The sequence below is a fragment of the Maylandia zebra genome, linkage group LG4, assembly GCF_041146795.1.
Source record: "Maylandia zebra isolate NMK-2024a linkage group LG4, Mzebra_GT3a, whole genome shotgun sequence".
Taxonomy (NCBI): domain Eukaryota; kingdom Metazoa; phylum Chordata; class Actinopteri; order Cichliformes; family Cichlidae; genus Maylandia; species Maylandia zebra.
The window spans coordinates 26,181,654-26,196,481 of NC_135170.1; the positions used below are offsets into that span (position 1 = coordinate 26,181,654).

General features: G+C 38.2%; 3 protein-coding genes across 4 annotated transcripts; 1 reads left to right on the top strand and 2 right to left on the bottom strand.

Annotated features, from left to right (window-relative positions):
• Positions 1-115: 115 nt before the first annotated feature.
• Positions 116-3,851, bottom strand: nr5a5 (nuclear receptor subfamily 5, group A, member 5). 2 transcript variants are annotated; one of them, XM_004552106.2, is made up of 7 exons: positions 3,638-3,851; positions 2,762-2,877; positions 2,345-2,486; positions 1,323-2,080; positions 1,023-1,142; positions 781-928; positions 116-690 (listed from the first exon to the last, which is right to left on the bottom strand). In XM_004552106.2, exons 1-7 carry the CDS (start codon positions 3,735-3,737, stop codon positions 443-445), a joined length of 1,632 nt encoding a protein of 543 aa, XP_004552163.1. In that variant the 5' UTR covers positions 3,738-3,851; the 3' UTR covers positions 116-442. The 2 variants fall into 2 exon arrangements, with proteins under 2 accessions (XP_004552163.1, XP_004552164.1); XM_004552107.2 differs by lacking the exon at positions 2,762-2,877 and having other exon boundaries at positions 3,638-3,759.
• A 2,763-nt stretch (positions 3,852-6,614) lies between these two features.
• soul5 (heme-binding protein soul5) lies at positions 6,615-8,381 on the bottom strand. Its single transcript, XM_004552108.6, has 7 exons — positions 8,293-8,381; positions 8,127-8,186; positions 7,922-8,003; positions 7,722-7,842; positions 7,230-7,366; positions 6,983-7,146; positions 6,615-6,826 (listed from the first exon to the last, which is right to left on the bottom strand). Coding segments are annotated over exons 1-7 (660 nt in total). The 5' UTR covers positions 8,295-8,381; the 3' UTR covers positions 6,615-6,732.
• A 2,400-nt stretch (positions 8,382-10,781) lies between these two features.
• On the top strand, positions 10,782-14,715 carry LOC101484243 (retinol dehydrogenase 8). Its single transcript, XM_004552109.3, has 7 exons — positions 10,782-10,939; positions 11,845-11,980; positions 12,074-12,235; positions 12,335-12,514; positions 12,607-12,700; positions 12,864-13,047; positions 14,021-14,715. The coding sequence occupies exons 2-7, from the start codon at positions 11,884-11,886 to the stop codon at positions 14,228-14,230; spliced, it is 927 nt and encodes a 308-aa protein (XP_004552166.1). The 5' UTR covers positions 10,782-10,939; positions 11,845-11,883; the 3' UTR covers positions 14,231-14,715.
• Positions 14,716-14,828: the final 113 nt, after the last annotated feature.

The following is a 14,828-nucleotide window of genomic DNA, read 5'->3' on the forward strand; positions in this document are numbered from 1 at the left end:
TCAGCTGGAAAGAAGTTTCTTTGCGGAATAGTGAGAAAATAGCACCAATATGTCATAATTTTCCTCTTAAGTACACACAGAGACTTGTGTAAAAATGTAAAACTTTATTGATGCATTTTTCTTTCCTCTTTAGACAGTTAAGCTCTTCCTGATTACTAAAAACAACACGTTAGTGCTTGGTTCTCACATTTCTCAAGAATACTGTTAAAGAAACTGATGAGCTATTTGGCTGTGGTAACACTGCAGGCAATAGACTTGGCCAAAGCATTGCATGGGTACGCAAATACTTCTTTGCACTGATGATCTGTGATAGATAGCTTTTCCCTTACTTTCAACAATCATAAAAAGTAATGGAAAGGTGAATGTGGAAGGCAGAAAAGAACGTACCAACTTTACAGCAGCATACTGTGGCCACTCTGGTACCACAAGTGATATCATCTTCTCAGCTGTGCTTGGTGTGCAGCATCTCTGTAAGTAGAGAGTTACAGGGCAAATCTCCTTGAAGATGGCGCTGGTACAAATAGTCCTCAATTTGCAAGCTAATGCTGCGAACTTCAGGCAGCCGAAGAAGCAACTGGCCAAACTTGTCACAATGTCCTGGATGATTTTGCTGAGTGTACTCCATCAGCGCCCTGTTGACTCGCTCTTGAGTTTGCTCTACCTGCCTGCGGTTATGCACTGACTTCACATCTAGAGCAGAAAAAAACCCACACAACACAAACATAATTAACGTTGAACAAAAGCTACATTGGATATGTGTCTTCGAGGAAAATTGCTCACCGGGGTTAAATAGCACCAGGTATTTGAGACAGACAAACTCGTGTCTGTCCAAGTGGAGTGCCTTAAGTTTGGATACTAGGTCTTGGGTCCTTGATACCAGGCTACTCAGTGTCACTCCTGCCTGGGAAATGATGGTTGACACCTCAATCTGCATCAGAATAAGACAAAGAATGTGCTCATTATTACTTTCATTTCTTTGAAACATTTCTAAATGTAAGAATGCAGCATTTTAAAGTAGAAACCTGTTGTCCTGTGACCAGATATATGCAGCCTTCTTTGCCATACGTCACTTGTCTACATAAGTGATCTAGTACCAGCAGCTCACTCCAACAGCTCTGCAACAGCACCATTTGGTCTTCCACCTATTGGAAAGATTTTGTGTGTATTTGCAAATTAAAGATTATACTGGATGGCCTCAATTAAGGACGCATGCATGTTAAGGAACAAATGGGATAGATCTACTCTAACAGCTAATTAATCATTGTATCGCTAGAAAAGTGTTATTAATTTCATGTGTATCCCATGAGTTAATGGTTCCTCACCATCAGCTCCTTAAAGAGGGAACTGTTTCTGGCCCACTCCACTAGGCAAAACAGAGTCTGGTCAGCCATTTTGCACATAATGCTGAATGTATTCAGACGGTCGTGCTTGCCTCGGTTGGCCTGTTCTCTCTGAAGACTGGCCAGAACTTTGGCATTCAGCTGGCTCTCATCCTGTTCCCCTTCCAGCAGTTGGCTTAAGAAGTTAGGTGTAAGCGCTGATGATAGAGGGTTGGTTGGTGTTTGTGTGGGAGCCTGGGATACAGGAGTGGTTAAGCTTTTTGTTGAAGAGGGCAATGATTCTAGTGTACTTCTTGGTGTGAACGAGCTGTTTGGGGTTGAATCCACTGTATAGTTTACAGGAACTGGGCTGTAGCCAAAAGGCACTTCCAACTTCTCCTCAGGGTGTCCAGGGAAAGTGCAGTGGTACAGTCCAGGGTAAGGCAGGGATGGAGGAGTAAGACCTCTGTTTGTGTTCACAGTGCAGTCCAGAGACATGGGTTCACTTGACTGCCCCATGCAAGAAGTATACATGTGGGGTTGATTAACAGCTTCAGAAGTTAATGGATGACTGATGCAGCTGGTTACCACCTGGAGGTCATTTAGAGCGTGGGGACCATGTATTTGTCCAGTTTCTACCTTAATCCTGTAGGGATCAGTGTTTGACTGGTGATACACCTTTTGCTGTTTCATTTGTCTGTCCCGGCGGTAGAGGGGCCCAAATTTGTTCCTGCCTCCTCTCATACGATCTGCTCTGACCGCTGATGAGAGAACATCAAACAAATATTTAATTATAAACAAAAATATGTAAAAGATCATCTTTAAAAAATTACAATCTCACTCCATTTAGAGTTTGCAATCATTTACATAATTTACAATCTGGGTCAGCACTGCTTTATGAGTTCTTAGATAAGTCTCAAGGGAGGCAAAAAAAAACAACCTTGCGTATCAGTGAAAGAGAAAGCCTGTTGCAACTGAATGGTCTACAAATTAGCTGTGAATGAAGTGGTGGCAATTTGGTGTACCTTCTTTCTTCATACCCACAGCTAAACACTTCTGGAAGCGGCAGAATGGGCAACGTTTTCTCTGAGAAAGGTTCATGGGGCACCTCTGTTGCTCTGCACAGGTGTAATGTTTGTTGTTTTGCACTGAACGTTTAAAGAAGCCCTGCAAAGAAAATGAGAGAGAGGGAACCTTTATGCACACCACAAAACCATAGATATCTACATGTGCATCATTATTGTCGTAGAACTACGGGACATGTATCTCTTAATATATCTGTAGTACCAGATTATAGCTACCTGGTGTTTAATTCAAAACCATTAATGTGTTATTTATTGTGGACTCATAAGTCACTTTGGTTTTGCAGTTAACAAAGCTAAGATGACTTTTGGTGGCATAACAGAATGCATATTTTGCACTGCCCAAACCTTATCCTTTACCTTGCAGCTCTCACAGGTAAGAAGTCCATAGTGGTATCCTGACACTTTGTCTCCACAGACAGGACAGTTGTCCTCTGAGTCCAGTCTACTCTCTGCCTCTGTCTTTTGCTCCTGAGCTGAGGACCAGTAATATTTAATGACAAGATTTACATTATGACACAAACTTCACCGTTTGAGGGTGTTCTTCTTCTTCTTCTTCTTTTTTAAACAATGTTTTGTTTCAATGATATGCAAAGCTACTGCTTAAACTGAATACACTTTTCATATCAAATATGTGATGTATATAATATGTTGGAAATTAGTATATTTGGTAAGGTTGCAAGGAATCATGTGTGCCGTGCCAAGTATAATATTTCAAGTCATCTAAAACAGGAGGATAATTAGCAATCAGACATGAGTTAGAATTTTGTAAATCCTGAGTGGCTAAAGAGACTAGAATGCTGTGCTGCTGAAGTGTAAAAGTGTCATCTAACAGGGTTTATTGCCCAGCTGCTGAAAGAACAGTGGGCAGGACCATCGCTTTGCTGTAGACAGTACCTTATCACTGGGCTTGATTTGCTTGACTATGATCACAGATATGACCCTTACATAATATCCAGAACTATTCTCTCTATCTCCTCTATGACAGAAGGGAATCTTCTGGGAACCACTTTAAAACCTTTTTGTTTGTTTTGTTATTCTAAATGTGTTTTTTCAAATGAAAGTGACTACTGTTTTTCATAATATACATTCACAGACAATGTTAAAACCTGCTTCAACTTTCAAAGTATGAACTTTTTAACACAGGTAGTTTCACACAACATTTTTAAAATATATCTATTGACACCTACATACCAGTTCACTATTGACCCATAGCCACTTTCATCTAGTACTCACATGTTGATGATCCCTCCAAATTGATCAAATCCTCTTGATAGTTACCAGGGTGGTGAACAAGAGGCTGGTGCTGCTGTAGGTGATAACCTGGTAGGTCCATTTTAATAAGTGGGACATTGACTCAGCCCAGTTTGAACTTCATTGTAGCAGAGATCAGGAGACCGCAGACACTGCAGGTGGCAGGTGAGCAGGCCAAACCAGCGGCTGTGGACTGATCTTGTTTAAGGCCTACATGTGGACTTCGATCTATAGTGAGTGTCATAAAACCTCTCCTGATTGGCACTCCTACCAGCTAGTCTGTCAGCAAGCAAGCCAATCAACCACACATAGGTTGATAAGTCAAATAGCCACCTGCTGGAATCTTCCTGTAGTGAAATCATGTCAGTATCATTAAGGTACTCTGAGCTCACCTGATAAGAATCATTTAGTACACATAATCACTTTATTCAAACTACAGACATTCTGATTTTATTTTATTATACTTGTAATTCTGAGCTGATAATGTAGGGTTTGGGTGAATGAAGATCTGATGCTAGGGTCAGTGTTATATAAAAGACTCAAAATGAATTTGCAGTGACATGGAAATATAATTACACAGGTTTTACCAGCAGAATGCATTGATAATTCTATGCAAAGATGTATTCTAAATTAAAAGAATAAGGAGGAATTTATGCCTTTATTGCCTTTATGAGCAATATTTATTTAAAAGAGTATCAACAGAATTATTTAACTTTTGGATAGTTTGATGAATTGGTTACCAACCTAATGATCAATCTCTTTCAAAGAGCCATAGTGTTGAAAATGAGAAATTTAGTATAGTAGGATTTCTTTGTATTCTTTTAAAATGTAATTATTGGTCCATTTAACCTCTTTATGTAGTGTTATTTATTTAAAACCCATCTCAGAGTTGTTTCATTTAATTAGTGTGTAATGTCAAAGTAATTAGCTGACAGACATCTAGAATGACATCCCAGAAATGTAGTGGGGTATTTGTATTTGTATAAAGTAGTGTTTCCTTTAAAGTATGCATCAGTGGATAATTAAGTAGCAAACAATGTATCTCCAACAACAGCAACATTATATATTCTTAGTATAACATGAGAAAATCCTTTCAGAGAAGGAGAAACTACAGACAGCAATTGTAATATCCAAAATTTTAAACTATGCTACAGGTAATAAGAGGCTACAAAGCAGTAAAACGCATTAGAATGTTTTCGTGACCTTTATTCCAAAGCCAAGGGCAGGTGGTCATGGCACCCATTAACTAGTAAACAAATTATGACATTCCAAAGAAAAAAAAAAGGGGTCTCTTTACTTTTCTAAGTGGCATGTTAAGCTCCAAGGGTGTAGATTTGGCATGGGACATGTCCCCACCAATATCCAGCGATTATTGAATTGTCCCCACCAATAATTTGATCTCTTCGAGTAAAGAAAAACAAATTAAAAAAAAAAAAAAAAAGCGATCTGTCAACGTCTCATTCACCCAGCGGTGCAGAAAAAGTTAAATTACGTTCTCTACTGGAGTCCTACGTCATGTGACAAATATGGCCAATGTGATTGGCTGTGCCTTTCAGGGAGCTCTGTTTAGTTTTAGCAGCGGCAATCCTGCGCTGCGAGGACCTGCAAGGAGGAGAGGAGGATGGCAGCAAAAAGAACCTGGATATAAGAAAGTATTTTTCAAAGAAACCTGTAAGTCACTTAAAGTCGAGTTCACTCATAAAACCTGTCCATCATAATAAAGTTACAGGCTATGCAAGGCAATACATGCCAACTCTCCGGTTTTTTCTCGGACAATCCCGAATTTCAGTGCCCCTCTTATTACTCTTTCTGGGTTGCAAAATAAACTTTTACAATTTTTTCAGGCGAGAATGTAGCTGTGCAAACTTCAAATATCTGAACCGGGGAGAAGAGCAAACTCCCGGCACATCGTTTTAGGCTTTGGCCCACGTCAGTCTAAAATTGTATGTAACCATGAATAACGTGTTACCATGTCCACTAGGAGAGACTGGACAGTATAGATGTAAAACAAATATGCCAGCAGTTTATCTCAGTTAATGAGAGGAGAAGGCCTGTGTTTGGCTCCTTCACATAGTGGACACTGAGTTGTTGTGTGGGACACCAGTAGTCCATGTCTGTTGCTGTAACAGTAGTTCATGTTTAGAGTAAAACATCCCAGCTCACTGACTTGATAGGGGCAATAGTGTGCCTAAAATGTTGCATAATTTTGCTAAGAGATCTGTTACTTTGTGGTAATCTTAGATGAGTAGTTTTATGGGCAAAAACCACCAGGTCATTCAGTGTTCCCTTAGTGCTAATGTATCAGCGATGTTGGTGTAGTATAACTGAAGAAATGTTGTTAAGTCCTTAAAGTCATATTCTTTTATTGTCATGACTGTATTTTAAGCTATTTTTATTTTTGTATGATATCTGATTTATATGGAATATGGTTGAAGTAAACTAAAGTATAAAATACTTAGTCAGTCATTTGTTTAATAGTAATTTAACATTATATAATTCACATATAAAACTATGAATTGTAATTTTAAATGGTTTAAAAGCATGTAGAATAGCATATGTACCGGTAAGCAAGTATATCTCCCCCCCCTTTTTTTTTTTTTTTTATCAAGAAGCAAAGACGAAAAGGAAAAAAAGGGCTCGGTGGTTGAATCATCCGTCCCCACCAATACCAAAACCAAATCTACCTTGTTAAGCTCACAGCCTTTGTTCAGTGTCCCCCTTCCTTCATTTAAATGCAAAGTACTGCAAAAGTAGCTAAAATATGCAAAGACTGAAGCCCTGGGAAGCGTTTGGAATTCTGGATGCAGTTGTGCAGCCTAATAGTGTCATCTAGTGGCATTGAGTAGTACTGCTAAACACGACTGCGATTGGATACTTGTGGGTTATTTTTTTCATTCAGTATTGTCACTGCAGCTGTTGTAAGATCAACAGAGGTGGATTGATTAGAAAGAATCAAGAGTCAATGCTTAAAGTTTTATTAAAAGAAGGAAATCACAGACAAGCTGCTGTTAATCCACAGGTATACGGTGCATTCAGCTTATATTTTTGCATGGGTCTTACAATTCACAGTGAGTCAATTAATCTGTTTCCTCACTGCTTTTTTCTTCACACACCGGCTCATCCTCAGCAACAAACCAGACCTCGTTGTGGCGGTTAAACATCCTCATTGGACTGCAAGAAACATGAAAGACCACACAGAAACACGGAACACAGGGACGCACACAGACACAGATTCACATTAGAATAATCAAGAAAATAGTTTAAACTGAAGCTGTTTTTGATGATTTCGTTCACATGTTTTTCTTCTAATGATGGAGATTACTTTACCTGTTGTATCCAACAGCACAGTGGGATCCTTTTTTGTATTTTGCTTTAACTGAATCAAGAGTTTTACTCAGGTCATTAGCATTACTGCTGTCAGAAAAGGTTGTCATCCATCCTCCGTAGCTATATGCATACACTTTCATATCTGGAGTGTCAGTGATGTACACCTGCAAATCATGATGAAACTATCTGTCATCAAATAATTTCCTATTAAATATTTGCCACTATTTTTTTAGTTTAAAAAACATACGTCTGAATTAGTAGGTTTGGGAGGATTTTCCTGATGTTCCGTCGGCAGCAGGAAACTCATTGTGTAGGTGCCCATTTGCCAAAATCTCTTGTCTGGTATTTTCACAACAACAGGAGTGGTCATTTGAATTTTCTTTCCTGAATGCAAACACAAATATGTTTTTTGGGAACTGAAACAAACATCACAACGAAGAAGCACACAAAATGAAGAAAAGAATATAAAAACACGCAGATTTTCTTACTAAAATATCCAATAAAACCACGAGACTACCACTGCTCCCTGAATATAACCAAATACAGTAATTATGTTTGGTCAAAGGCCATTTTAAATTTAGACGTGTCACGTGTTCAAAACTGGCTTAAAACCCTCACTATATATAGATTGTATTTTATGAAAAGAAACCCCATTTACAAATAGCTGTTATCTGTGTTCATATACACGGGGTTAATAGAGTATTGAATGTGAAACACAATTAGATAAACACATACGCACCCATCTGGTTCTCACCACTGATGTATTTGAACAGTCGATTAAATGCTACTGGCATTGCCATTTCCATGAAGAAGGATTTCTCATTAGTTGAGACCCATTTCACAGAGTCATAGTGACGCACCTGAAATACATGAACAAACATATTTTAACTGGTGTTTTTATAACTTTGCTACACCTAAAATATGAAAAAAATATTTTACCTCATAATCCTTGGTCTTACAAATCAAATCGAACAGCAGGCACTCTGGTGTCTCAGTGCAGAAGCTTAACTCAGAGGAGTTGCTGTGAAGTTACAGAGGAAAATGCTTTTTAAAGAAGTTTTACAAGTCCATAGCAACAACTACCTGCGATAGGTATTGACTAAAACTGTGCTCACTGTCTTCAGTTCAAATTCAGGTCTCTTACCCAACTCTAGCTTCAGCTGTTAGAACCAGAAGAAAACAAACAAGTCCTGAAACAAAAATCCTGAAAGGCACATTTAAAGTTACTTTGCTTGTCTATTTGATTTACTTCTTACATTATATAGGGTTATTTGCTTTAAAGACCTTGTGGAAATTAAAATTGTACTTACATCTTGGCTGACTGTTGTCTGCTTTCAAAAATGGAATGTCTGCAGTCTTGTCCAGTGCTCTGCTTATAAAGAGCTGGTTATGAAAACTGACCACTCCCTAAAGCTAGAACACAAAACATCCAAAGGAGTAACAGAGGGAATACAAAACAGCAACAAGAGAATCTGGCAGGAATTATGTGCTGCTTAAATGTTATGAAACCTCTTTCATAACATCCAATAACATCTATCAAATTCAGATGATTAGGAGATGAAATATTATCTCTACTATTCTGTACCAGAGAGTTACACAGTACAGCATTTAACATAAGCCCTCAGAGTGGAGCTAATATTTTTCACTAATTTTATGCAACATCAGGTGAGGGTAAATTAGACTAGTGTTAACAGTTTTGTAACACAGAACATCAGGAACATAAAATATAACAAAATAAGGATAATTAAATAAGTTTCAGATCCAGTGGCTAAACTTTGATATAAGTAAAATTACCTTTGCAATAATGATTAGTATTAAGTGGAATTAATATTAGGTTCAAACTTGAACAAATCGGATCCCAAGAGTGCCACAACAGTCTGTACAAATTGTGACTGAACATCATGTGAAGCATTAGCTCAAATATTCAAAATGAATAGTTCTCATGCAGTATTATTTTCTTTCACATTGTGAAAAAATGTCTTAGGTTACCCCCTGGCACTGGTATACACATTTAAACAGAGACAAGGAAGTACCTGAGACATAATGATGAACCATATTAGTGTTCACGTCTCAAGAGAATTCACATTGTACCTTTTGTTGGTACAGATCGTGTGATATGTGTTTTGTACCCTCAGAACACCAAATTCTTCTTGCTTGTCCCCATTCGGTGTCATGCAACCTGAATACAACAGAAACTTGGATTTAAATGTTTGTCCTTTTGTTAAGAAAAAGAATACAAAAAAGAGAAAATCCTTAAACTTGAGTATTGAGTTAGTTGTTGGTCTTATTGTTGTAAGTCTGCAGTTCTTGCTGGTTGACTGTTATGTAGCTACTGGGATACTTAATCCAACCCTTGTTCTTTCTAACTGTAAAGCAAATAAACATCTGTCATGCAAGAAGTAGTAATCCTAAACTGAACCCTTTTTCATCTTAATAGTGCCGTGAGCCCACAGTGCGCAGTGTGGTATTTCCTTCCTTTTACTAGTCTGAAAGGACCCATCTGGTTCTGCAGATGTGTAGAGTATATTTAAAGCATTTGAGCATGAAGGTTTTTTTGGGGTTTTTTTACATGTGCGTTCAAGCTGACTGGTTTGCCCAAGAGGAAATAGTCATTGCTATCATTCAAAGCAGTGTGAACCCTATAAATATTATAAAAAAAATAATATGATTTTATTCTTTTCAGGACCAATTCATGTAACTTGAAACAAATGTCTCCACTTCTAAACATGCACTTCCACGTTATTGTCTGTCATAGTTACCTCTTATAAATGCTAATGTAAACTTTAGGGTGAACCTCGCGCCAAATAACCTTTTCTTTTCACAGAAAAATACAAACAGTCACTAAACTAAACTCTAGGAATCCTTATTTATGATTTTCTTGTTTGTCATTCATGACAAGTAAGTTTATAATTTATAGACATAATGCCTTATAAATGTATGCTAAACTGACAGGAGTTGGAAAACCTCTCTTTGTAAAACTGTCCTTTAAATACTTATTAAGAGCACATTTCCTATTGTTATGCAACAGCTGAACGGTACAATGTTTTCCCCTGCCAGGGCAGAATATCAGAATATAGCACAAATGATTAACCTTACAGCGACATTACTTCACGTGACTGTATGTATATATGTATATACTCAGAAAGATATACAATTTTCTCTTTGCCTTGCCTGTGACACTGTGTTTTTGTCTGTGGGTAAAAACTTCCCTTCTACGCAAATACTCATATCCATCCATTGGATATTCTCAGCATTTGCACCTCAAATATAAACAGACATTAGACGAGATTCAGAAAAACTGCTTCATTGAAAAGAGTGATTTCAAACTAAGGAAAAAACACCAAGTATGTTGTGCAACTTCATAGATCCTGTAACACTAACACATTATTACTTCACCTTTTTGAGTCAGTTGCTGAACTATTTTCAGTAATGCGTACTGTAACAATTTCATTATAGCGGTAACCTCTGAAGCCTGTCGATGTAACCTCCAGCTCTGAGTTCAGGAAAACAAGTGTGACCTATAGTGGTTACAATGACGAACTGCAACAGCATTTTAAATAAGGGTATGAATGTGGTATTTTCCATGGACTACAACAGGAGACCTAGATCTCGTTTTACAGTAAACTTTGTTAACCATCGTTTTTTTTAGAACATTTCGATTTACATTTATATAATTAATTAACATTTTTAAGGGCATAAGGCTGCTACAGGAGCAGCAACAACCACGGCGTGGCTGCTGTTTTCAACGGAGCTGCTGTTGGCGAAAAAAAACTACAACACCCATGTACTGCGTCGGCCTGACTGACCTTAGATAATCACTGGGCTTATGTAGCCGTGTCCCAGTCTTGCCTCTGCTCTCCGAATGCTGCGCTACGAAGTTGAGTGAGCTACTAGTTTATTACTGTCTCTTTATTTCTCATATCCACTGTTGTGAAGAAAGCGCTGTTCGCTCCACAGGTTGGTATATTACAATATCAACTACAAAGAAAACTACATGCCTCTAGGGTTCGACTTGAATGTGGTTAACTCGTCCTGTAGGGATTTACAGCGTCTGCTGCAGGCTATTCATTCTGCAGTGATAGTTTATGTTGACTCACTACAAATTGTATACCAAGTACTTTGCTTTAGCACAGTGTACTTTATTAATTAGCATTGAACTGTTATAGTGTAATTATACTTAAATGTGTTACGGAAAAAATATTGTAATTTTTTATTTTAATAAATTTCTCTTGGGATGCCGTGAGACTTAATATATAACTACAAAGCAATACTATCTTTAAAAAAACAAACAAACCCTAATGTTAAGAATTATTACACTTGGTCTCTAAACGTGTTATTCTATTCTCTTCATAATACCGCTTCTTTAAAATAACTCTTTATAATATGTCCTTATGTGAATATCTGTTGGTTCCATTCTGAATAAAAAGGTGTTGGGCTTTGGTAAGGCAGACAAACATTCCAGCACACATTAAGCAGATTAGCGCCAATGTAATCTTTTAACAAATAACAAAGGCACTCTAGTCTTAATATCACTTCACATGGACACACAAGAAGTGACCTTTTGTTAAAAAATTTTTTAAGTTAATTAGTAAATTGTCAACCAGTGCATTATGTGAGTGATCAGTTTTTGCTGTTTTATATATATATATATATACATACATACATATTAAAAAGAAGTATTTAACAGTAACATTTCTTCTTTTTATCCAATTCATGGTAAAAAACAAAACAAAACTCCAACTAAGCTAGATGTATATGCCAATAGAGTGATTACTACAAAGACTTTACATTGGCTGAAGAATATTCCTTTAATAATATCTTTAATAATATTTCTCTTTTCTCAACGTTGTTTGACTGACCAGTCAAGACCACCTGAACCTTTAGGTCAAAGATCAACGAGCATGGCAACCCGGAGGGTGCTGGTGACTGGGTGTTCTTCTGGCATTGGCTTGGCTGTGGCTGCACGGCTGGCCAAAGATGAACTGAGGCGGTTTAAAGGTCAGCTGATCAGTCCTTGCTTATAGTACAGGTAGGTGGTAGAAGTAACCATCATTACTGACAGTCAGTGTGTTCCCTCTTTATCTGAGGCAGTGGTTGCCACCATGAGAGATCTTGGGAAACGGGGACCCTTGGAGAAAGCAGCAGGCGATTCCTTAAACAAAACCCTCGAAATCAAAGAGTTGGATGCCTGCTGTGAAACTTCCATCAAAGAATGTATTAACAGCTTGCCGAACAGACGGGTGGATGTTCTTGGTCTGTTTTTCCTCCATCTTGTAGATAAGCTTTAATTGAATTCAACATTTCTTTTTACAAGTATACAGTTTGAAAGCATAGTGTATTCTGTTGTTACAGTAAACAATGCTGGTGTTGGCATGATTGGGCCGCTGGAGTGCCAGAGTATCGATGCAATGAAGGAGCTGTTTGACACAAATTTCTTTGGCCTGGTGCGTCTGGTGAAAGAGGTGTTGCCTGACATGAAGCAGCGACAGAGTGGCCACATTGTGGTGATGAGCAGTGTCATGGGACTACAGGGTGTGTTTGTTTGTGCTGATAAAAAACTTCAGAACATGCATACAATGTAGAAAAAACTAAAAGCTAACATCTTTCATAATATTTCCAACCAGGACTTCTGTTCAACGATGTCTACTCTGCATCCAAATTTGCTGTGGAAGGATTTTGTGAAAGTCTGGCAGTGCAAGCAATGAAGTTTAACATCAAGTGATTACATGTCCTGAAACATACTACAGCATTAAAAATGCAGCCAGCCCACAACTAAAACTTGAGTTATCAGTAAGCCCACATTGGCAAAATATTAAAAACTTAATGAGTGTAAAGGGACAGTGGTCTTAATGTTATGTTTTTTTTATATCCTTGTTCAAAGGACAACTCTAGTAGAACCTGGCCCTGTGGTGACGGAGTTTGAAAGGAAAATGTACGAAAGTGCTGAGAAGATGGATCTATCAGGGACGGATGAAGAGACTGCCAGGATATTCAGGGAACTTTACCTTCCATACTCTAAAGAAATCTTTACTTCTTTAAGTCAGACACCAGAGGAAGTGGCTGAGGCAAGTGGTTAAAATTGTGTTTTTAAAGGTACGGTAAAATAACATGTTTTTTAGTGAAAATTTATGAATGGGCCTGAAGCTCGGTCCTCTCTGGCACAGAGAGGCTGCCGGGAGAGCCCGCGGGCACGCCACTACAACCCCCTCTGGCCTCTGCTCCGTAGCTGCTGGGTGACCTCTCGTTTGGGGCTCTACTCAGCTCTTCCCAGGAGGGTGGCACGGTTCCCCCCTTTTGGTGGTCCTCCTCGGGTCCTCGTACTCTGGGGCCTCTGGATATCTGGGGCCTGGATCTCCTCCATACCTGCTTCATGCCCTGGGGGACGGGGCTGTGCCTCCCCACACTCCCCAGCAGATCGTTACATGGAGAAACCTTTGGAATACAAGCATGCTGATCCACACAGGTGTGCACACAGGTGTACACACGGGTGTTCACAGACGCGGACTACACCTTTCTTGGCTGCTGCCTCAAAGCACATTGTGCGCTGTCTATCTTGCGTGCTGCACAATATCGTTTAATGTTTAGTATCTACTGTTATCTACTGCTAGCTAGTTTATGGTGATGGTGCTATATTTATTATGTTGCTCTTTTTTTTTGTTTGCTTTCTCTTCTGTTTTTTTTTCTCCATACAGGTGATCCAGGTGTTTTGTTTGTTTTTCTTTCTTTCTACCCCCCTTTCTCACCGTCTCTTCTCCCCTCTGGTTTTCTTTCTTTCTCTCCCTCTCTTTCTTTCATTCTTTCTCCCTGTCCTATCCCCCAGTTATGTCTGTCCCGTTTGTAAAATAAATACATAATTATAATAAAGGTCAATCAAATGGACCAATATGGCAAGGCCATGATGATCCACTTGGTAAAATAAATCCGCTTGGCATCTTTCTTGGCCTTAAGACAACAATTCTGATGGCTAAAGATCCAAACGGGAAACAAAAAAAAAAGAAAACTTATGAATGTTTTAATTTTTTTGCTTTTATTTTTCAGCAAACAGTTAACGTGATCACAGCCAAGGACCCTCCTCTGCGTCACCAGACCAACAAAGTGTACATGCCCATGACTGCCCTCAAGCATGCAGATCCAACTGGCCAACTGCCTCTGCACACATTCTACAAGATGATCTTTAAACATGACCGCGTGTTTAGTGCTACGCTGGGGGTTCTGCGCCTTCTGCAGAGGAGGGCAGGAAAGAAATGATTCTGTGAATATGAGGATTCTATTGTTGCACAGATTAGAAGTATTATTCACGTGAAGATAATTCTCGAGAGCGATAGCTATGACTTTATTATATTATATTTTATTATATTATACTATATTATTTTATTTGTAACACCCAACTGTAAGGTGATATATAGTTTCTTTCTGAGCAAAAGTGTTTATCATTTTATCAGTACAGTAGTAACTGAAAAAGTTGTGTTTATTACTAATTTGTGTAATATTTATGTACTTAACTGTCTACTAAGATTTCTGTCATACTCTTAATTTTAGATAAAACAAGAACTACTACACTGTAATGATGCTAACAAAATCTAAACGCAAAACTATTAAAACGATGTACTTGATTATATAAATTACATTCCTTTGATTTAACCTTTTTGCAGATATAATACAAGAGTTGAGTCGATCTTAAAATAAATGTTGTGAATGCAAATAATAAAAGAGCAATGATTTAACATTTGAAATTAATGTTTGGGTCTCACCTCCACTGCAATAAGTTCCTGTGAATAGTCCTAATTGTATTTTGAGCAATCCTAGAGGTAAACATAATGTGGAAAATATGTTTGGATAATTCAGT